Source organism: Abramis brama, assembly GCF_963993115.1.
Source record: "Abramis brama genome assembly, chromosome: 13".
Lineage (NCBI taxonomy): Eukaryota > Metazoa > Chordata > Actinopteri > Cypriniformes > Leuciscidae > Abramis > Abramis brama.
In genome coordinates, this window is record NC_139975.1 from 3,677,525 (window position 1) to 3,700,484 (window position 22,960).

Below are 22,960 nucleotides of genomic sequence, written 5' to 3' on the forward strand. Positions count from 1 at the left end.
GAGACTACACAACATTCCTCCCCGGTTAGTGACATCACTAACCCTAAATTTACATAAACACGCCCCCAGGAACACGCAGTCCATGTTGAGAAGAGGAAGAGCTGTCGCATCCGTCTTTTCACATGCAATACAGTAACAAAAATGCAATATCATGTCACTGTAGGCGTCTTACAACAGTTCCCACACAAGTGACTTTACAGATTATCATGACAGAATATGCTAATTGAAGATAGTTAACTCCACATCAGCTACATAATTTCATCAACTAACCATTCAGAAACGTCTGGTTGCTTCTACATGTTGTCTCTTCTTCTTGAGTCTCTCCATCCTTGTCTGACTCCAGTTTAAACATAAAAGGCAAAGTCTGTGTGAGGTAATCGGAGCTGCTAACACACACACACACACAAGCTCTTGAAGCTCCGCCCCCTGTGCCGGGAGCAGCAGCTCATTTGCATTTAAAGGGACACACACGAAACGACACGTTTTTACTGACCCTCAAAAAGGGACAATTTTAACATGCTATATAAAAATATCTGTGGGGTATTTTGAGCTAAAACTACACACACTCTGGGGACATCAGAGACTTATTTTACATCTTGTGAAAAGGGCATTACACCACCCCTTTAAAGGAAACGTAATGACCCTCACGCTGATCTAAACCTGTATAACTGAAGGAAAGGAGACATTTTGATGTTCATCTGCTCTTTTCTCATACCATGAACACATTCATACGACTTCATACAACTCATGCACGATATTCAGGGTTGTCTAGACTAATTTTATGAGCTTTTTGTACAACATCTGCTTTTATTTTACAGAACCAACCAAATAGCACACTAACAGAACTTGAATAAATAAGCAACATGAAAAAAGAGATACAGTTTTGGAACGACATGAAGCAGAGTGCAAATTACAATTTTTTTAAACTATTCTGAATATGACTTTGCCGGCCTCATTTCATATCAGACTGTCATCACACAAAAGCAAAAAAATAGTGCACAAAAAAGTCAAACAGTGCAACTTCCCCACAGCAACTCACACACAACCGTTTTAATCAGACATTAAAACTCACTGTGAACACTGAACACAACTCTCAATGTAAAAGTCTTCCCATACCAAACATGTTCTAATAAATAGAAAAAGAGCACACTTGATATTGGATAAAATACAATCCGATATGAAAATAAATACACATTTATGTAGTATGATCTTTTTTTTAAAGGCAACTTCTCATAATTCTGCATTCTTTGATGGGCAGCGTTTCTAAGAGCTCGATATACGATCAGGGTCTGTAATATACAAAATATACACAAATCATTCACTCTCAGGTTAAGAAATCCCACACACACACACACACACACACACACACACACACACACAGGTTAAGAAATCTCTCACACACACACCGAGTTTCACTCCTCCACACAACTAACTACTTTCAGTCTTTTAGATGCTTGAATAGTGCTCAAGGTCACGGGACATGTCCTCAGGTCAAAGGTCAAAGGGCGCACTCTTCTTCTTGTGCGTGTTCACAGGACCCCTGCTCTCCGTTCCCTGCTGGCAGCTGAAGGAACTGCGGCAACTCCAGGTGCTCTTTAGTGAGTAACCCTCGCTGGTCATCCACTCGACTGCACTGGGCACGGGTCAGCAGCTCCACCAGAACTGAGGGACGACAGATCCGTTAGAAGACGATACAAGCTCTTGTTTAAAGGGGACATATCATGAAAATCTGTAAGCCTTTCACTAGCCTCGTTTCCATTACCCTTCAAATTGCGCAAATTGAAAATACGCCCAATGGAAACACGTCAATTTCGCAAAAACTATTTTACACGCTCGCATGAGGTGGTTTTTCAGGCAATTCGAATAATTATAAAAAATAAAAAATATAGACTTAATATAAAGTAATAATAATAATAATAATAGATAGATAAACAAACATATCTAAAATTAGATAAATAGATCTAAATCAAATGTATATAAAAATATATCTCTAAAAATGTATAAATATAAAAAAAGTCAATAAATATAAATAATAAAATGTAATAAATATAAAAATATAATAAACATCTAAAAAAAAAAAAAAAATATATATATATATATATATATATATATATATATATATATATATATATATATATATATATATATATATATATATATATATATATATATATATATATATATATATATATATATATATATATATATATATATATTATATATATATATATATATATATATATATATATATATATATATATATATATATATATATATATATATATATATATAGACTTTATATAAAGTAATAATAATAATAAACATTATCAACTGCATTTAGCTGATAATGCTTCTGGTGGTTCATTCATCACAATGGATGGTAAATTGGAGAGCATTGCATTGTGGGATACAGTATTCATGCAGCTGCTCTGGTTGCAAATAAATGTAGATTTGCAGTATGTGAACTGCACACTATTTTCTTTCACAATCACTAGGCAGTGCGCACAAGAGATCACACGATCACACACACACACACACACACACACACACACACACACACGGATTCCTGCAGAAAGTTTCTGCATAATTTGCATTTCCTGGCGTTTCTTTCGAGCTCATGCATAACTAGCATGTTTATATCCAGCATTACCGTCCATCTCCTGGTGTTTTCTGGGTCTGTGGTTTGCTTTGGGTGATGGTGTAGAGGCTTCAGTCTCCAAACCAACTAAAACACACAGATACACACACCGTTAAACAGGGAATGAGATCACTGGCTCTCATGTCAGTTCACACCTCCCCCATAATCCTGTTTTTAAGGTGTGTGACGCAGTGCTCAGAGAAGAAATGAGCTTTTAAACGCTGCGATGACCCCTGAGCTTTCATTCGTGGTGCGCAACAATACTGTGACAGGAAAGTACAACAAGTCTAACGCAAACTGACACGAGAGAGAGAGAGAGAGAATGGTTTGCATAACTAAACTCAGACACTAAGATCTTACTCCTGCAGAAAGAAATAAAATAAAATAATAAAATGGAGTTCATCATGTTGACTTAAGAACTATATTTTGGCATTTTATGGACGTTTATGCATTTAACAGTTAAAGTTTTTCTTATATTTGGTGGAACTCATCTATTTATTTAGATTTGTTTTAAATTTACCTTATAAGTTTTGTAAAGAAATTCAAATTTAGGCTAAATATATCAGTCTACAAATAAATATATGAATCATTTTGAGAAGTTTTTGTCTGTAAATGTATGTATATACGTGTGTGTGTAATATATATATATATATATATATATATATGTATGTATGTATGTATATATGTATATATGTATGTATGTATGCATGTATGTATGCATGTATGTATGTATGTATGTATGTATATATATATATAAAAAAAATTATATGTATATATATATATATATACACACACACACATATACACACAGAGTATATAATTGTATTTATAATATATTTTTTAAATTATATAATTTCAATAGATTTTTTATTATAATTAATATAATAAATTATTAGCTGTATATAATTATTAAAAGTATAAATATACAGTTATGATTTAGATCATAGATTTAAATAAAATATTCAAAACGATTAATCAATATCAGAAAATTATTATTATTTATATTTATTTTAATTATAATCATACAAATATGACAACTTAAATATTTTGTATTTAAATAATTAAACATTATACAATTTAAAAACAATTTAAATAATTAAAAAATATATATATTATATTATATTATATTATATTATATTATATTATATTATATCATATCATATTATATTATATTATATATACACTCTAAAAAATGCAGGGTTGTTTTAACCCAAATTTGGGTCAAATGTGGACGAACCCAACCATTGGGTTAACATTTAAAATACTTAATTTAAAATAATTTAAACATAATTTAAAAATGTAACCCAACGGCTAGGTTTGTCCATATTTGACCCAAATTTGGGTTGAAACAACCCTGCATTTTTTAGAGTGTATATAATTTATTTCATATAAATAAATTGATATTGACAAATCAATTAACAACTGATAAAGCACCTTTAACTCTGTCCAAACACATGGTTTTGCCGGCTAGACGAAACACGTTGGTGCTCAGGTTTAGAGGTTCAGTTGAGCCACTCTGGAATGAGAACAACAAAGAAAAAGAAAAAGTTAATTATTCTATAATATTTTCTTCTTTAGTGTGTATTGAAGCGTTTACGCACCAGCGTGATCTGCACATCCTGAGGTCTCAGCTGGTGTTTCTGGAGGACGGGGGAAATCGCGTCGCCCAAAGTCTTGCTCGACTTCGCAATGATGCAACTCGCTCTTCCTAAAAACACAATCTCCAGCCTGTGCACAAACAACACTCACAGGGTTATTTCAGTAAGCTAAAACCATAAATTAAATTAAATAAAAACTGAAATGTAACTGAAATAAAATAAAATATAATTTCAGCTTGTGGCCAAGGGAACAGTTCTCATTTTCATTTAGTTTATCCATGTACTAAAATAACTAAAAATAAAATAAAGCCAAAACTATATAGACATAAAAATAAATAAATAAAAAACTGTAATAAAGACAAAATCACACAACAAAGTGACTAAAACTAACAAATTAAAATGGAAAAAGTAAAAATAAAAACTAATTGAAAATATTAATAAACAATAGTATCTCAATGATACTAAAATAACACCCAGTAACTAGTCTAGATGTATAGTATTATTTAAAATGTCTTTATGCAATCATTGTCTAAGATTAATAACCATATTGTAATGCACAGATTAATATATACTGATACCAGTGAAAACTAATGCTACTGTCAATCAACCATCAGATATTGTTATTGGCTGATGCTAATATTATCAAAATATCAGCCTAGATTACATATTGGTCTATCGTTAATAATGTTAGTTACCATGAATTCAAAATGGACAATTCTTGTTTTTTTGTGTGTGGAATATTGCATAAATGATTTATCGGTGCACATAATTACAGTTCCTGGTAATCTTGAGAATAACTTCCTCTCGCAGCTTCTCTTCTCTTCTCTGATGATGTGGGCGGGGCAACCTGTCACTCACATGAAAACCACCAATAGCAAACCACACCGGCCAATCAATTCCACACAGACACAATCAAGCCCCGCCCACATTTGTTATTGTTCCAGAAGCGTTTCACTCCGATATACAGTCAAAACAACAATTATTCAGACACCAGATATAATTTTTGATATTTTTTTTACTAGTGGGTAGAGGACAGTAAGTGAGGAGAGCAAAATGAAGTAAACTGTGACCCAAAAAATTCTTCATACAGTGACTACCAGTAACATTTATAAAAATTGGGACCAAAAATGATTCAGTCACTTTGAGCTGATCATGTTTTGCTGAAGTGTGTTTTCTTTAATTGCTAATGCTCTTTTTACACCACAGACTGAACAGAATTAAACATTGCTTGGTAATTTTTTTTCCTAAACTGGTATTATCTAATTGTGTAGTTAAATTTAACAGCTGACAGATATTCAACAATTCATTCGTGAGAGTCTAACAGAAGGATGGACAAAACCAGTGATTTGATAACTCTGAGTTTGTCATATTTTATTACCATTTTCTAAACTATAGCGAATAAACTGTGATAATGTGAGAGATGTTGAAGGTGTCTGAATAAATTTTGGTTTGACTGTACATCATAACAGGAAAGAAAAGACTATCATAACTTCAGTTTCATGCTGACTATAACAGCGGTAGGAAACAGTAAATATGTTAGTATGAAAACGATTGTGTTTATGAACGTTTCTATATGAGACTCACATTAAAGTAACTTTGAGTTCCAAAGTGAGCTGTTGATCTCCACACACAGAGCTGTCCTGATCCAGAGAGAGAGGCTGTGGAGAAGCAAACACACAGCATTCAGTGTCTTCACAAATACTACAATCGTACAAAAGACAAACCTAGACCAATAGCATAAAAAGCCCAGAAGCTAAGTAAATAATATAGTATAAATACAACTTATTGAATCTCCAGAGAAACGTATTATAAACCAATACAGCCCATAAGAGCTATAAAGAGGAACAACTTTAAGGGCCCTATCTTACACCCGACGCAATGCAGCGTCAAGCGCGACACAAGTGTGTTTTGCTAGTTTCAGCCTGACGCAATTATCATTTTCACGTTGTTTAAATAGCAAATGCATTTGCGCCCATGGGCTGCTGGTCTGAGAACGAGTGTGTGTTCTGGTGCATTGTTGGAGCGTTGCTATTTTGAGGAACAGAAATAGACTGAGCCATTGACTGACTGAACCCTGCTCTAAAGTCAATGGCGTAATATATATTTGTTTTGTTATTTAAAGAGTGCGTTAATAATGTGCGCCTATAGGCGGATCCACAATGCGCGTACACTCTGCTTATTACACACACAGGGATGCACAGCAGCACACACACATGCCAAATATTTAAAATAAAAGGATTACAAATGTAAAATATTATTGTGTACATAAAAATATGGTGAATCCGGCTTGTCCCGTAGATGATCTGCTTGCACTCTTCTACCTCGCGCATGAGCGGATCCGTTTGCGCTCTGGAGCGGTTCGGTCTTTCCACTATCAAATTCCGTCATGTAAATAGCGAATCCGCCATGGCTCGAGCGCAACTGGCATTTAAAGGGAATGGGAGATGAGACTCTGATTGGTTTAACACACATAAATCCCAAAACACACCCATTACTCATTAAGAGAACCCTTTTAGACCATGCGCCGGGAGCGCCGACCATTTTCACCATCGTTAAACTAGCAAAAGTGGATTCGGACACGCCCTGCGCTTTAGACCATGCGCTTAGATCGTTAAAATAGGGCCCACAGAGTGTTTTCAGCTATATGGCAATTCAAAAAGGTCATTTGCAAATAGAGTCTTAAAATAAAGATGAAAAACCGCACTCTCTAGTCAAATCTCATATATTTATTTATACCATGTCCATAGTACAAATAAAGTCTTAAACAGGACGTTTTTCAGCACTGCACATTTAATTCTCAGGGTCAGAATGAGGCCAGGATATGACATTGCACAACTAAACTAGAGTTTTTGCAGCAAGAAACCTTGACTAACTTTATCAGTGGATGTTATGGAAATTAAAAAAATAGACAAAAGTGTAGAATATTACAGACCGCCTGAAGGGAGATGGTGATGAAAGAAATATGAGATGGGAGGAAAAATTATAATGTTAATGCTTTGCAAAGTTTCTCAAAGAAACGCAAAAGCATTAACATAATTTTTCCTCCAATCTCATATTTTTTTCCTTCGTGTCCCCAAAATGGCACCTTTAACGTGAGAAAGTATATGAAAGTGCTGAAAATGTTGACCAGTGTTAAAGATCTTGGTAACACTTATTTAAATGCACCCTCATAATGCAATTATAATGATAATGCAATTAAACTTTACCTCATGCAAACTTCGATCAAACAAACACGATTAGGCTCATAAATGTAGCAATCATAATGGTAGTAAAGCATGGCGTATGCCGATTTTAATCACAATAAACATGCATGTAAACACTTTAATTGCATCTATTCACATGTGAATTTTTGGAGTGCTAAAGAATCTAAGCGATATGAATATAATGCAATATATTGATGGTGGAAAACATTGAAATTAAGGCATTTTTAGGTTGGTCACCAGATGGAAGAGCTTGTCCAGTAACACACCTACTGTGTGCGAGTTCGTCATTTGTGTAGTGCATTAGTCTTTTTGAATAATGAAGGTAAAAATAACCACAAATCTTAGCTAATAATCATAATAATGAAAATTGCTTGTAAACTGAAGAGGTTTACTTTATGTCATGTGAACATCTTAATGTGATTAAGTCCTTACTGTGATTTTTGGAGATTATCACATTATTGGTGCACATGTAAACAGTCAATAAACAGTTGTGTTTTTATTAAAGTTGTTCCAATCATGCTTTTTCAAATGCAGTGTGTAAGAGCTGTTTGTAAATGTAAACGGTCTGCAAAGGTCAAAGTGCAGATAAACAGAGTTACTGTGTCACTAAAGAAAGAATCGATTCTGAACTGAAACAAGTCATTAGTAATTCCAGTTTCACTTCTTGCTCAAACTTACGTAGGCTTGTAACTAATTAGCATAACGCCAGTCTCTGGTCTTGATTGGCTGAGCAGCGTCTCTTAGCTCCGCCCTCAAACACTAGTGTATCTGAGACTGGAAGAGTTTGGTTCGTGTTGTTCATGTGGAGAAGACGATGTTTTCTGAGATTGATACAGTAAAACCCACGGCATCTTTACTGTTCGAATCACTGTGTATCAAGAGCTGAGATTCAGATATGATAATGAGCGTTTGCTTTCTGACCAATCACAGCAGACTCTAACATCTGACCAATCAGAGCAGAGCAGCTCTCAGAGAGGCGGGGCTTAGAGAGACTGAATCTTCGAAAGAACCGTTTTCAGAATCTTTGAGAAATGAGGTGATGTGCAATGATATTATGAGAACATTAAGGTGTTTTTTGATCTTAGATGCATGTAAACCTGTTGTAGGAGACTCCAAAACATTAGGAACATTTAAAAAGGCATAATGGGGCACTTTAACTAATATTAAGATTCAAAAATACTGTAACAAATGCATTGCTCATTGTTAATTCATGCATTAAATAATGTTAACTAATTGGACTTTAATGTAAAGTGTACCAAAATCATGACGCTGGTTACTGGTTAGATGCAGTCGGTTGTGGACTGACCTTGTCTTTGCCGTGTAGGTAGATGAGCACGTCTTTCAGGGGAAAGCCTCTCTTCTCACACAGGCTGCTGAGCATGTCTCTGAGGGTCAGGCCCGGTCTGGCGGGGGCCAAGCTGGCCGTCCCGTCCGGCAGATACACACAACAGTACTTATCAGCTGTAGGAGAACCAGAACTCAAGGCCTCTGGATCAGAGGCGGCCACACTGCAGCGTCCATTCTGACAGAGAGACAATCCAAAGTTGTGAATTTAACTCAATTTAAAAAGGTGCAGTTTGTACATTTTAGCGGCATCTAGTGGTGAGGTTGCGAATTGCAACCAACAGAAGTTATGGTGGCCGACAGGAGATGATGTCGTCGTCCGAGACAGCAGAGAGTAGCCAGTTAATCAATGAGGTTTTCTTTACAAAGATAAATTAAGAAATTCTGTTCACTTAATTAGTTTTTGTATGTCTTTTTGGTACCATTTGAATGTAGGCCTCGTTGTTCTGAGCTTATTCAATTAAATTCACATTTATTTGTATTGTGCAGCTTTACAGAAAATGCATGAGTCCACATTACAATTTAGAGTGATCTGTAATCAGAGGTAAATGTCTTAATTATGCATTTCAGAAATGTACATATACAAAATCACAGTTAGCTAAAAATGTATTAAACAATGTAATAATTTATGGCAGAAACAATGAACTCATTGAAGTAATGAATACTTATGCACCTTAAGCTTGGATCGAATGGGCATATGATTAATCAGTTTCCAGAAGATATACAAAACCGAAAAACTGAAAAAGCTCAAAGTCACAAAATCTATTCTCTATATCAGTGTCAGTGTTTCTGAACTCCTGAAACGCCTCCATTGTAGTCTTGAGTTTCTTCCGAGAACGAACACGTCACAATATTCCTCATTATAATAATTAATGCGCAGAATAAAGGGGCGGGGCCTGGTTGAGTTAGTTAGTAGTATGTTAAACTGGCGGTTATGGGAAGGGGCGGGACATTTCCCAAACACACTCGAAGCGCTCGACCAATCACAACACACTGCTCCAGCCGACCAATCAGAGCACAGTGTGCTTTTCAGAAGGAGGGGCTTCATAGAGACAGGAACTAAACAGAGCGTTACTGACAGACTGGGAAGAGAGGAGCCGCAACAATGGAGAATATGAGGAAAATAATCAACATTTCAAAAGGGCACAATGGTTCCCTTTTAAAAGTGAGGCTATTTTTGACCAGGAACATGAAAGTAGGTAAAGGACTTAACGGTCCTTTCAATGCTTTTCAGCACTATATGACATTTTAACACTCAAAACATCTATCGATTTAACAAAATGTGACTATAGTTTTGCTCTCTTGCAAGCACTTGTATTCCCTTCATGACATACACAATCTTGCAATCTCCAGGAACATTTGGTTTGGTGCAGATACCTCAGCTCGGCCGAATCCAGACACCAACTCCAAGCTGCTGTTCGACTTCACCGAGATCTGAGACTCTTTACGAGACACCGACACATGCTGGTACGACTGGTCAGCTGAGAAACACAAACGCTGTTAGTGCAGTCATGAACAGTTCATGTTCAACGGCTAAACCGACAGAGAAGAGAATCACACAAACAGAACAACTGTGGTGCATCTTCATAAGACCAAATCTAATAGAGACATGCTTGCAAATACGTGCGCAAAGATGCCACAGATAGATAGAGAAGTGTTGAGTCAGATGGTACCTCCCCATGAGCCTCTCTTCTCTAACCTCTTCTTCCTGTTGGTCTTGCTGTCAGACGAGGGCACTTTCAATTCAACACTCTGTTCAAAAACACACAGTAAAATACATGACTTCTTTCCACTGTGGTTATCAGTCTACAGTCTCACTGACACGCCATCATATTCCCACGGTGGACTGACAAACACTCTCACCCAATTAGACCCTTTTAAACATCTGCACTGTAAGATATAAAGATATATATACGATTAATCGCTTCCAAAATAAAAGTTTGTTTAAATAATATGTGTTTGTGTACTGTGTATAATTATTTTGTATATATAAATACACACACATGCATGTATATATTTAAGAAATATTTGCATGCATACACTTTATATATATATTTATTTATATATCATTTATATTATATATAAATATAAATATTTTATATATAAATAACATGTTTTCTTAAATGTATACATGCATGTTGTGTGTATTTATATATACAAAATAATTATACACTGTACACAAACACATATTTAAACTTATTTTGGATGATTAATCTAAAAAAAAAAATATATATATATAAACAATATAATATAGGAAAGAAATTAGTACTTTTATTCAGCAAGGGTGCATTAAATTAAATAAAAGTGACCGTAAAGTCTTTCATAGTTATTGTAGACTTGTGTAAAAATATTTCTGAAAAAAAGAAAATGCTGAAAAAAAATTGCATCACAGTTTCCATAAAAATATGAAGCAACTGTTTTCAACATTGATAATAATCAAATGTTTCTTGAGCAGCAAATCATCATATTAGAATGATTTCTGAAGGATCATGTGACACTGAAGACTGGAGTAATGATGCTGAAAATTAAATGAAATTTTCAAATATATTAAAATAGAAGTAATTTTAAACTGTATTAATATTTCAAATTATATTTTTCTGCTGTATTTGAGATTAAATAAATGCTTATCAACTCAAAACCTTTGAATGGCAGTTCAACAGCAGTTTTTTTTTTTTATGAAAAAAATATCCAACGTAACTAAACCGGTCTTGAAGGGATTTTACATGCATTACCTTTCTGTTACTGGGAGGCGTTGCGCTCTTTTTGGACATTTTGCTTCTGGGCTCCGGAGTCCCAACGCTGGGAAGAGGACGACCCTCCACACACGACAGCATGCAGTTCTGGTACAGCGGAGAGCGAACAAACCTCGTGTAGCTGTCCATTTTCATTAGTTTGAAGATCTGCGGCGGGGGGGCGGGGGGGAAGAATAAACCGTTATCATAAATCATTCAAGATTTTCTTTGTGCATGTAGAGTCAGAACTCGGTTTCATAATATGTGACCCTGGATCACGTCACCAGTCTCGAGTCGCACGGGTATATCTGTGGCAATAGCCAACAATACATAGTATGGGTCAAAATTATTGATTTTTCTTTTATGCCAAAAATAATTAGGATATTAAGTAAAGATCATGTTCCATGAAGATATTTTGTAAATTTCCTACCGTAAATATATAAAACATGTATTTTTGTGAGTGAATGCTGCACAATCGCCAACATAAATGAACTTTTTTTTGCACCCTCAGATTCCAGATTTTCAATAGTTGTATCTCAGACAAATATTGTCATATCCTAACAAACCATACATCAATGGAAAGTGTATTTATTCAGCTTTCAGATGATGTATAAATCTCAATTTCAAAAAATTTACCCATGTGACTTGTTTTGTGGTCCAGGGTCACATATTAGTTTTACTGTTCAGTTACATCATGTGACGCAGTTTTTGCAATGCCAGACTTATTCATTTGTTATGAATAATCCGATCTTTTGGTCCAAATTGCAAATAATTAATAACAAAAACACAAATACCTTTCATTTGTAAAGCATTTATTATATATTGTATTATCCAAAATAGGCTTTACCATATAACACACAAACTCCTTTTTATTAAAGTCCCCCTGTAGTCAATTTTATCCCTTAAAACTCATCTTTGATCACTTGAATGTAACTCAACACCCTTGCCTCATTTAGTATGCGCGGTTCTATGAATATGCAAATGAGCCCCGCCTCCACTCACTCACTCACTCAGAGATCCACTGGTTGACGATCACACGTTGATCTGATTGGTTACAAGGTAGTTTGTGACGTCAGAAACACCAGCGATTTCAAAGCGTGTTTTTGAGACTGTCTTTGGTTCACTGCAGTTTTAAGGAGAAAATACTCAGCAATGGTGTCGACTTATGAATTTACACATGTCTTAAAGCATATTAAAAACACCACATAGACATATAAAACAACATTAAAAACTTGATTTTCACCACAGGGGGACTGTAAAATTCCAGCAAAAATAACTCTGCTATGACATACACATGAGTAATCACAGTATTGGCATGTGATTTGTCTTAGCGTGTACCTGTCCCTGTGCTTTATCGAACATGTCGGGTGTAGGCGTCTCCAAAGCGCTCACTTCCATCTGCGCCGTATCGTCAATATTAACCGCATGCAGAGAGCTTTCAGAGAGAAAACTGTCGTAGATGGAGCGAGCTTCTTTCTTCAGCTGAGGGGGACACATGCAATCGCTTTAGGCTGATATTAGCCTTTAATTTCTCATTACGACTGAAGAGTCTATGGAAGCTTGTTTCTGCCATGAAATAAATAAAAAAATAGGTAATTGCAACTTTAATTGCAAGAAAGTCAGAATTGTGATATAAAGTCGCAATTGCAAGTTATAAAGTGCAAAATGTGTGAAAATTCTCACACAAAAAAAAATTGCAAGTTCATATCTCATATTTCAGACTTTATAACAATTGCGAGTTTATAAACTTGCAATTCTGACTTTTTTTCCCCTCAGAATTTAGATATAAACTCGTAATTCTGAGGAAAAGAGTCCTAAAGCCCTATTCGGACGGGACTAGTTTTCTAAAATGATGTTTGAGTTACAAATCTTATCACTCGAAGTCTGTGGTCTCGTGCATCGTGTGTTTATTTCAGAGGGCGAGTGTGTGTTTTCCAGACGTGGGCGTTACAGAAGGTCATGTGCTGTGCTGGCGTGCATCACATATGACATGTGTCTTTTTTATTTATTATTAGTTAATATTTTAATTCATTATAAAAACCCTATTTAAGTAAATGTAACGAGTTTATAGCAGTGGCGGTTTATGATAAACTTGCATTAGTGAGCAGAGAAATCTAGACAAGCATCTTACTCTTACCTGACACTGATATTAAAATGCGCATTCTTCACAGTTTCCGTGATTTGTCTCCATTTATAGATTATATAGTTTATTCTTTCATATTGAAACTAAATGAAAGCATGAGAAGTGTTGGAATAATACAACAACAGCAATCACAGACGTTCGCATTCGGACGGGATTAAATTGGCAAAGTCAGTCTGTGAAACATGAAATACTCCCAGGAAATCTAGTCCAATCCGAATAGAGCTTAATAGTAAGTTATAATCTCACAATTGCTAATAAATCAGTTGTGCGATAGTCACAATTACCTTAATCTACAGTATTTTTTGTTCCGTAGCGGGAACATGCTTCCATCATACAGTCAGATCATACAGAGAAGAATGAAAGATGCAGATGACAAACATTCCAGACATGCATTTTCTTGCAAATATATATAATGCTGGGATGGCATGGCTACTAACACAAGGAAATATCTCTCATCTGTCCATGTTTAATGGCATCATGAACTTATTACCTAGACTGAAAAAGATTTTGTATTTTTATCTTGATTCCAGTCCAAATATCTAAAAATTCTTGAATCAAGAAGCATTTACTGGATGAGTAAAATGCCATTCAGTCTTGTTTTCTAGGGGAAAATCTAAATTATTGCTTATGTTTTTGCTTAAAACAAGCAAAATTATCAGGCAATGGGTTAAGAGAAAATCTTGTTTCTGTTTGAATTAACATCATTTCTCTCGCCCCACTGGCAGATAATTTTGCTTGTTTTAAGCAAAAACTCACTTCATTTAGATTTTTTTCCCCTAGAAAACAAGACATAATATCTTATGGCATTTTACTACTTTGGTAAATCCATCTTGATTTAAAGGGGTGGTTGATTATGATTTCACTTTTTTAACTTTAGTTAGTGTGTAATGTTGCTGTTTGAGCATAAACAACATCTGCAAAGTTACGACGCTTAAAGTTCAAAGCAAAGGGAGATATTTGCTTTTAAAGAAATCACTTTTTAAGGACTACAACAAACGGCTGGTAGAGACTACACCACATTCCTCCCGGGTTAGTGACATCACCAACCCTAGAATTTACATAAACCCCGCCCCCTGAACACGATTTATAGATCATCAAGACATTATATGCTAATCAATGACTAGAAGATAACTACACATAAGCTACATAAATTCATCAACTAACCATTCAGAAATGTCCTGTTGCTTCTACATGTTTTCACTTCTTGAGTCTCTCCATCTTTCTGACTTCGGTTTGAACATAAAAGGCTAAAAGTTTTTGGAATTTTCAGTGCATGTGTGTGTGAGGTAAAAGAACACGAGCTCTTGAAGCTCCGCCCCCTGTGCCGGGAGCAGCAGCTCATTTGCATTTAAAGGGACAGACACAAAACAGTGCGTTTTTGCTCACCCTCAAAAAGTGACAATTTTAACATGCTATATAAAAATATCTGTGGGGTATTTTGAGCTAAAACTTCACACACACACTCTGGGGACATCAGAGACTTATTTTACATCTTGTGAAAAGGGCATTACACCACCCCTTTAAAAATGTTTAGATATTTGGACTGAAAACAAGACAAAAACACTGAGTAAGAAAAGCATTTTTAGCATTGTTTTTCCCACTGCACCACCAGGTGTTTCAGGATTCAAACCATTAAATGAGGAGCAAGTTCCTGTTTTACACTAAGATCAAGCAATGTTGCGCCACATTCTAGTTTTGTTCCATTGCATCTCTTGCGATTAGGAGTGTTTTGGAGATCAAGTGCTATTGTGCCGTTGAGAAAGGCGTTAAACCCCAGATAGCTTCAAGACGACTATAGTAAGTGTCCATTAGTTTGAGTAGGTGTCTATGAAAAACACTGAAGTGCAATTATTAAAATTGCATGCATTTCACACGACTGCACAGTCACATATTAAACATCGTAAAGATGCAAATAAAATCGAGTCCAATACACACACATTTCTTACTCATTTTAAGTCATAATGCATCTTCAAAAATCCAAAACTGTTTTTTCTTGGTTTAAATGGGATTTTTCCCCTTTTTAAAATGAGATTTTCAACTCCCACGTCAATTTAAGAAGTCTTTGCATACCTCTTCCAGTCTCGTGGACGGGATTTTCTTGAACTTCTCACAGGCTTGGTAGAACAAGATATTCTCAGCACTCACTTCTGATCTGAGAAACTCCTGTGAGGAAAAAAAAACACAAAACACTTCAATGCTTCACACATGCAATCCAAATGTAAATGTGTTTTTACGACTGACAACTTCCTTTTGACCGGTAACTTTGTGAAGTAACACATTGTGAAACACACATCTTGTTCTAATAACCTGAAATGCAGAAAGCCATCTTTCTTGAAACGTAATAGAGAGATACTCTACGATTTTCTTGCACCCGGGAACAATACAACACTCAGAAAAAAGGTACAAAAGCTGTCACTGGGACAGTACCCTTCAAAAGGGTTCTAATATGTACCATTTAGGTACTTATATGTACACTTTTGGAGCTAATATGTACACTTTTGGTACCAATATGTACCTTTGAGGGACTAATATGCACTCTTTAGGTACAAAGGTGTACCTTTTGAAAAGGCACCGCCACAGTGACAGCTTTTGTACCTTTTTTTCTGAGAGTGAAGTTGACACCACGAATAAAAGTTTGCCAAGAAGTATTTCCTACTAAACCAAGGCGGTATTTGACTGGTCAAGCGCATCCATAGCAGACTGGTGGGCGTGGCCTCGGACGGCAACATGCCCAGTGCATTATGGGTATTGAAGTTTTCCTACATATTTGGCAAACGGGAAAACAACAGCCTTATTTCTCAGTTTTCTATAGTCAGACAGCACCAATTTCAGAAAATCATGTGTTAATGTTTATAATATCTTCATGCCTTATAGTCACATTCAGCAGATTAGAGCTGGACAGTAATATAGTTACATTTTGTGACGATACAAGCAATTTAAGCATCTGAGATTTGCTATATTGCTTTACGTGAGTATTTTGTATGCATGTGGATAAAGCTTAATAAACCTTGTTTAATTTATGATTTAACACGATATCAGGAGCAATGGATATATTCATGGCAATCAACAGTATTTCAATTTTTTAAAATAACTATGATTACAATCACTTCAGAACATTGTTTTTTTTAAGACCAAATTGTTAAATTATTGTAAACGATCAATATACATAAATCTTGTTTAAATAGTGTGGTATATCTCTAAATGCTCACGGAAACTATATTTTTCCACAGCGATTAAATCATCTTATTTGCATCTTTATTGTAATATGGATGGCAATACTGATCTTTAAGATTTTAAAGCAGTCACAGATCAAAAGCAGAATCAAAAACAAATATATTTCAGCACACAGAAGGAATTTTTCTTGGTAAATGAAGCTTCCAGAGCGCACAAATACAACAAGACACAAATTTAATTAAAGAATAAATATCTGAAAAAGCTAAAAGGCACAGTTAGGATTAAGCACATTAACACTAACCCACAGCTTACAATATTATAGATAATGTGAATAAATACAAATATATAATATATTACTAAACAGTGGGAATATTGTGGTAAGAAGTCTAAAATCTTACAGTAAAGTATCGCACGCCGACATGGTCCTCAAGCAGCCGCTCGAAACACACGGCCCAGCTGACCACGCGACTGGCTGGACCACCTGACCCGCTCGAGCGCTCTGATAGGCTGGAGCTGCTGCCACTGCTGGATAACTTGAGGTTCAGTTCTGTACAGGAGTGCGAGGGTGGACTGAGTTATTCACATGATTGTGATCGGACCATGAGAAGTTCTAGAGTAGGCTTGTCTCCATTATTCATTACTGATCTGATCAGGGTTATTTGGTCTAATCGCAATTATTTGAGATAACTGCAATAATTGTCATCCAAATAAAGGACATTTAAGCACTTAAAGAAATGCCATCAAACGTACAATATCGTGTCTACTTTCCAGTGAAAGAATATAATAAAAATAATAATAAAAGGATTGTTGATTTTAATCATAAAATAAAATGTTTTTAAAAAAAAGCATTACATTTTCAAAGCATTAAAGTGAATCAACTGGGGATATTTTATTATAATAAAAAATGTTTTTATATTACACAGTAGTGGACAAAAGTGATATCTGGATGGGATTTTTTGTACAATTTTGATTAAATGATCCAAATATGAGAAATACTTTATATTTTATAAATGTTTATAAATATTTTAAATGTGAAGGAAGAACAAAACACTAAACCTGGTTAAGGTATATAAAGTCAGTTATTTGGAAAAAAAGGCAAACTATAGCTACTACAGAAAAGCAGGAAAAGCATTCACTGACAACAACAATCAAATATTAGATTTGTTTCTCTCTTGTTTTTGCATGTGTTCATAATTTCTTGCATGACAGCCTGGCCAAAAATTATGTCCACACAATTTGTCATGTTTCATTGCACTATTAAAACAATAAAATCAAAGCGCAACTACACTATATGCTTACAAAAGTCCCCCTGTGGTGAAAATCCAGCCTATGTGGTGTTTTTAATCTGCTTTAAGACAAATCATGTGTAAATTCATAAGTCGACAGCATTGCTGAGTATTTCCTCCTTAAAACTGCAGTGAACCAAAGACAGTCTCAAAAACACGCTTTGAAATCGCTGGTGTTTCTGACGTCACAAACTACCTTGTAACCAATCAGATCAACGTGTGATCGTCAACCAGTGGATCTCTGAGCTGAGTGAGTGAGTGGAGGCGGGGCTCATTTGCATATTCATAGAACCGTGCATACTAAATGAGGCAAGGGTGTCGAGTTACATTCAAGATATTTTAAGGCATGAAGATTATTCTTCAAGGAAAAAAAAAACACTTAAATGTGTCATTTTGGTGATAAAAGATGAGTTTAAAGGGATAAAATTATTGACTACAGGGGGACTTTAACAAATTTGAATATTATTTGAATAAAAAAATGAAGATGTTGATTTTCCTAGGCCTGACATAACTTTTATCCACTACTGTTTATTATTATTTAATAGATTCAAAGTAAAAAAAATTATAATCATGTATTAGGTTTACATTGACAATTATTTACATGTCTTTTTATTATTTACATGACAATTGATTGTCAGCACAGAGTTGATGATGGTGACAGGCTTATTCTACAATGTAAAGAAATTAAACTTACCGCCATCAGAAACCGCCTGGGTCTGCAAGAGCAAACACACACACACACACACACACACACACACACACACAATCAGTCTACCATGAAATCAATGGGCCTGTGGTGTCATAGTCATGAATAAAAACGAGAAATACATCACAGGAAATTGCATTTTAACAGCTGCACACTTTTTTCCTCGGCTCACAGGAAATGGGTGTGTTGTTCAACATTAAAAGCTCATTAGAAGACATGACAACATGTCACATGTGAGAAAAAAGCATGCGAGGCGTTAATAGTGAGATTCACTTTCCACTAATTCTCTGGTCAAACCAATCCGTGTGATTGAACGTCTCATCGCCATGGAAACAATGTGGCAACCTGATTGAGAAATGCTAATTTTCTCAGTGGCTCAACATGCATTTGTTTTTTTCTTCTTACACATGGATTTAGCAAGCGACCAAAAGTCAAACCTTAGAAGATAATTATTGCAGAATAACCCTGAAGCCAAGCTATACGATCAGTTCATGCATTTCCTATGGAATCAAAGCCTTGCACTTTGTGTTGCGAGCGCCGATCATTATAAAGCCTTTGAAGACTTTCAGATTCAGCTTAACTTCAGGGACGAGATGTTCAAAAGAAAAAAAAGGGGATTCTGAAATCAGATAAGAAACCAAGATTGGTTTTTGTGGTTGATCTGGATCAAAATGTCAGTTTATGTGAGATTGGGATACCTTTGATACAGGGAAAAACAGGATTATCCTGATCCCAACAGAAGGGTGGATTTCAGGAACAAAAGTATATCAACATTTGTATCATGTAATATATACACACACATTTATATTTATATTTCACTCTTGCTTTTTAACTATTAAAGTAATAACGTAGAAGTAGACATAAGGCTATAGCCTTTTAATTACAGTAAAGTAAAAAAAATTATTTTGGTACCATAAAAGAATCCTCCAAACAGCTGTCAATATCAAAAATATTAAATATTAAATAGTTTTTTAATCACTGTATATAAACTGCATTGACACAATCATCAGAGATGAACCAGTCGAAAGTAGTTTCTAATAACTACTGCATCCATTATTTATTTAATATTTTTGTGGGTCACATGAGGGGCTACGGAAACCCTAAAGGGACAAATATGAGATGGGAGGAAAAATAAATTGTAATGCTTTTACGTTCCCTTGCAAATGTTTTAAGAGACTTTGCGTTCATTCTCACTCGAGTTCTCTGCCAATGAACACAAGGTTTCAAGAGGGAACACAAAAGCATTAAAATACATAATTCTCCAATTTCATATTTCTTACAAAAGTAAGATGGATTATCTGATCCTGGACAAAACTAGATATTTCTATAATGTTGAATAACTATAAGGGCTAAAATTGAGGGGAAAAAAATCTATTTCATAGAGACAATTTCGATATTGGTATCAGTAATACTGGCCTTCTTTCATAAAAAATATTTAAAATATAGGCTATTGTTTCTACATTAATTTGGAGATTAAATAGGAAATGATTACAATATAAAAAATAAAATTAAAAAAATATTTATTAATTTATTTTATAAAAAATCTTTAATGTTAGGTGTGATTAATTACAGAAACATTTGTAATAAGTAAGATTGTCGGCACTAATACAAATATTAAATCATATTTTCCTTTAAAGACATCCAAAGACTTGCCAAAAACTAATTTACCAACTTCAAGGGACAACGTTGTCCTCAAATCAAACACACACAGACAGTTTGCAAACACAAGTCCCCTCAGACTCATTGTGGATGGAAAAGAACAGAGCAGGACGAGAAGAAAACATCTGTCGTGCATCAGAGATCAGCTGAATGGTCAACCAAACACCACTTTCCACAAATATCTGGAGCATAAAGTTAAAATAGTAACTGGATCAAGGCTAAAAACATGATCCCACAATAAAGCAACTCCCGCATCATCCTCATCAGAACGAGCCAATCAGAGAAGCCGCAGGCCTGAACCGGACTCACCATCTGACCCGCTGGCACCGTCAGAGTCTTCATTTTCTTGGACATGTCCACATCAGGATCGGGTCGAGCGTGCCCGTCTCTCTCCGAAACGCTTCCCTCTACAGACTCTGCCTGAAACACCCTCTTTCTTACAGCGCTGTCACTTCCTGTTCGAAAGGGAAGTCTTACCATAGCAACAACACCACAAGAGGAACTGTGGTTTGTCTGACTAAACCCTCCTCCTTGAGTGCAAGCAGGGTTTTTGTGTGGTACGAGAGCCACCTAACCCTGAGCCCATCCAGTTAAACGAACAGATCAATGAGAACTACTGTGAATAAACACCGACCACAGAGGAGAACCTCAACCTGAGGCAGTGAAGCAGCCAAACCACCAGTTTCACAACATGGACATCTTTATTGTGCATGTGGAGGGAAATTAAACAATGTGTCATATTGTGATGAGAGCGGACAAATTACTATCGGAGATAATAAATAATAAATTAATACATACTGATTAACTGCCATGTAATTATTGTCAGGTCAGAGGAACTATGGTTTGATATTACCTTTAAAGGGATATTTCACCGCTGGAAAGATGAATGTGTATTTAAATTGGGTCATTTATGTAGTAGAAATTTTAGAAGTTGGTGTCTTCTAGACTGAGAAAAGCCAGAGAATGTATTTTTGGCTCATGTGGATGAAAGACTACATCTCCCAGAATGCACTTGCTTTGCTGCCCTACGAGGCCACGCCCAAGCCACACCTACCGGTTACAGAGGGCAGTATCGGAAGAAATGATACAGCTAGGCTACTAGTCGACTCGAAACTGAAGAGATGGTGTTTTATCGTGAGATCCCCCTATGGGCGGGTTGAAGACATGCGGAACGAGCTCCTCCTACTGGCTGGAGTCTCTCGCTTCTGGACAGAAAAGCCTCTGATGACGATAAATGACGATTTTTGCGTCATCTGAGTTTTTTTTCCAGACACACAATACAGAAATCTCTCGTCTCAGGGGGACATGAGGGAGGGAAGCACGGCCATTCAAAAATACTACCGGGTTTCTACTGATACAAAGATAAATGCTAATCGGTGAAGTACCCCTTTAAACAATGTGTCATATTGTGATGAGAGCTGACAGATTACTATGGGAGATAATAAATAATAAAATAATACATACTTATTAACTGACATGTGATTATTGTCAGGTCAGAGGAACTATGGTTTGATATTACCTTTAACATTTTTGCTTGCCTTGTATAGCTAAAAACTTGCTCTATATAGGTTGATGAAAACATGCCCTTCTATTGGGTCAACTGTACTTTTTAATAACAATATATTTGTATAACAGTCTCTCCATTAATAGGAAACAAAAAGCAAAATGTATTTTGGAATTTGAAGGACTAAAATAATAAAAATGCCTTTGACTTTCCCTATTTGTTTGTGTCCATATTTTTCAGAGTAAGATAGGATAAAATCAGACCCTTGGGGTAAGATGAGCCACCAGAATTGGCACAGAAGGCCCCAAGTAGCATGTTGTTACTAGTTTTTTTAAATGATTGTAATTATTTGGGTTATTATTCAGTATTTCCATTAATTAGATGTACATTTCAGACATCTTTTGCTCTACCTTTAACATTTGTGCTTGCCTTGTATATAGCTAAAAACTTGCTCTATAAATGATGACAACATGCCCTTCTATTGGGTCTACTGTACTTTTTAATAACAATAGATTTGTATAACAGTCTCTCCATTAATAGGAAACAAAAAGCAATGTGTATTTTGGAAATATGAAGGACTAAAACAATAAAAATGTCTATGAAATCTAATAAGTAGGGTAAGTCGGAGTAAGATGAAGTAAAAAGATAAAATTTGATCATTGGGGTAAGATGAGCCACCAGAATTAGCACAGAAGGCCCCAAGTAGCATGCTGTTATAGTGTTATTATTTTTAGATGTAATAATTATTGTAATTAATGAGGTTATTATTCAGTATATGTACATTTCAGACATCTTTGCTTTCATTAAAACCTTTAGGTTAATTGAGTGAAATCATTAAGTTTTGCATTCATAGTGTTGCTATTATGGCATATATTCAGTTAAAATATGGGCAATTAAATGTGTAAATAAAAATATTAAAATGCCTATATAAGTCACAGAATAATTTTAACTTTCAGATGAATCTCTTTTATTG

The 22,960-nt window shown here is 35.3% G+C and overlaps 1 protein-coding gene across 1 annotated transcript; it reads right to left on the reverse strand.

The window, feature by feature from the left end:
* Positions 1–757: 757 nt before the first annotated feature.
* On the reverse strand, positions 758–20,963 carry rgs14a (regulator of G protein signaling 14a; the record flags this gene model as incomplete). Its single annotated transcript, XM_084132748.1, has 14 exons — positions 758–1,662; positions 2,651–2,725; positions 4,073–4,154; positions 4,240–4,366; positions 5,821–5,894; positions 8,746–8,961; positions 10,161–10,264; positions 10,457–10,535; positions 11,516–11,683; positions 12,854–12,997; positions 15,729–15,821; positions 17,231–17,379; positions 18,813–18,834; positions 20,793–20,963. The coding sequence occupies 14 exons, from the start codon at positions 20,961–20,963 to the stop codon at positions 1,499–1,501; spliced, it is 1,668 nt and encodes a 555-aa protein (XP_083988874.1). The 3' UTR covers positions 758–1,498.
* Between the last annotated feature and the right edge of the window lie 1,997 nt (positions 20,964–22,960).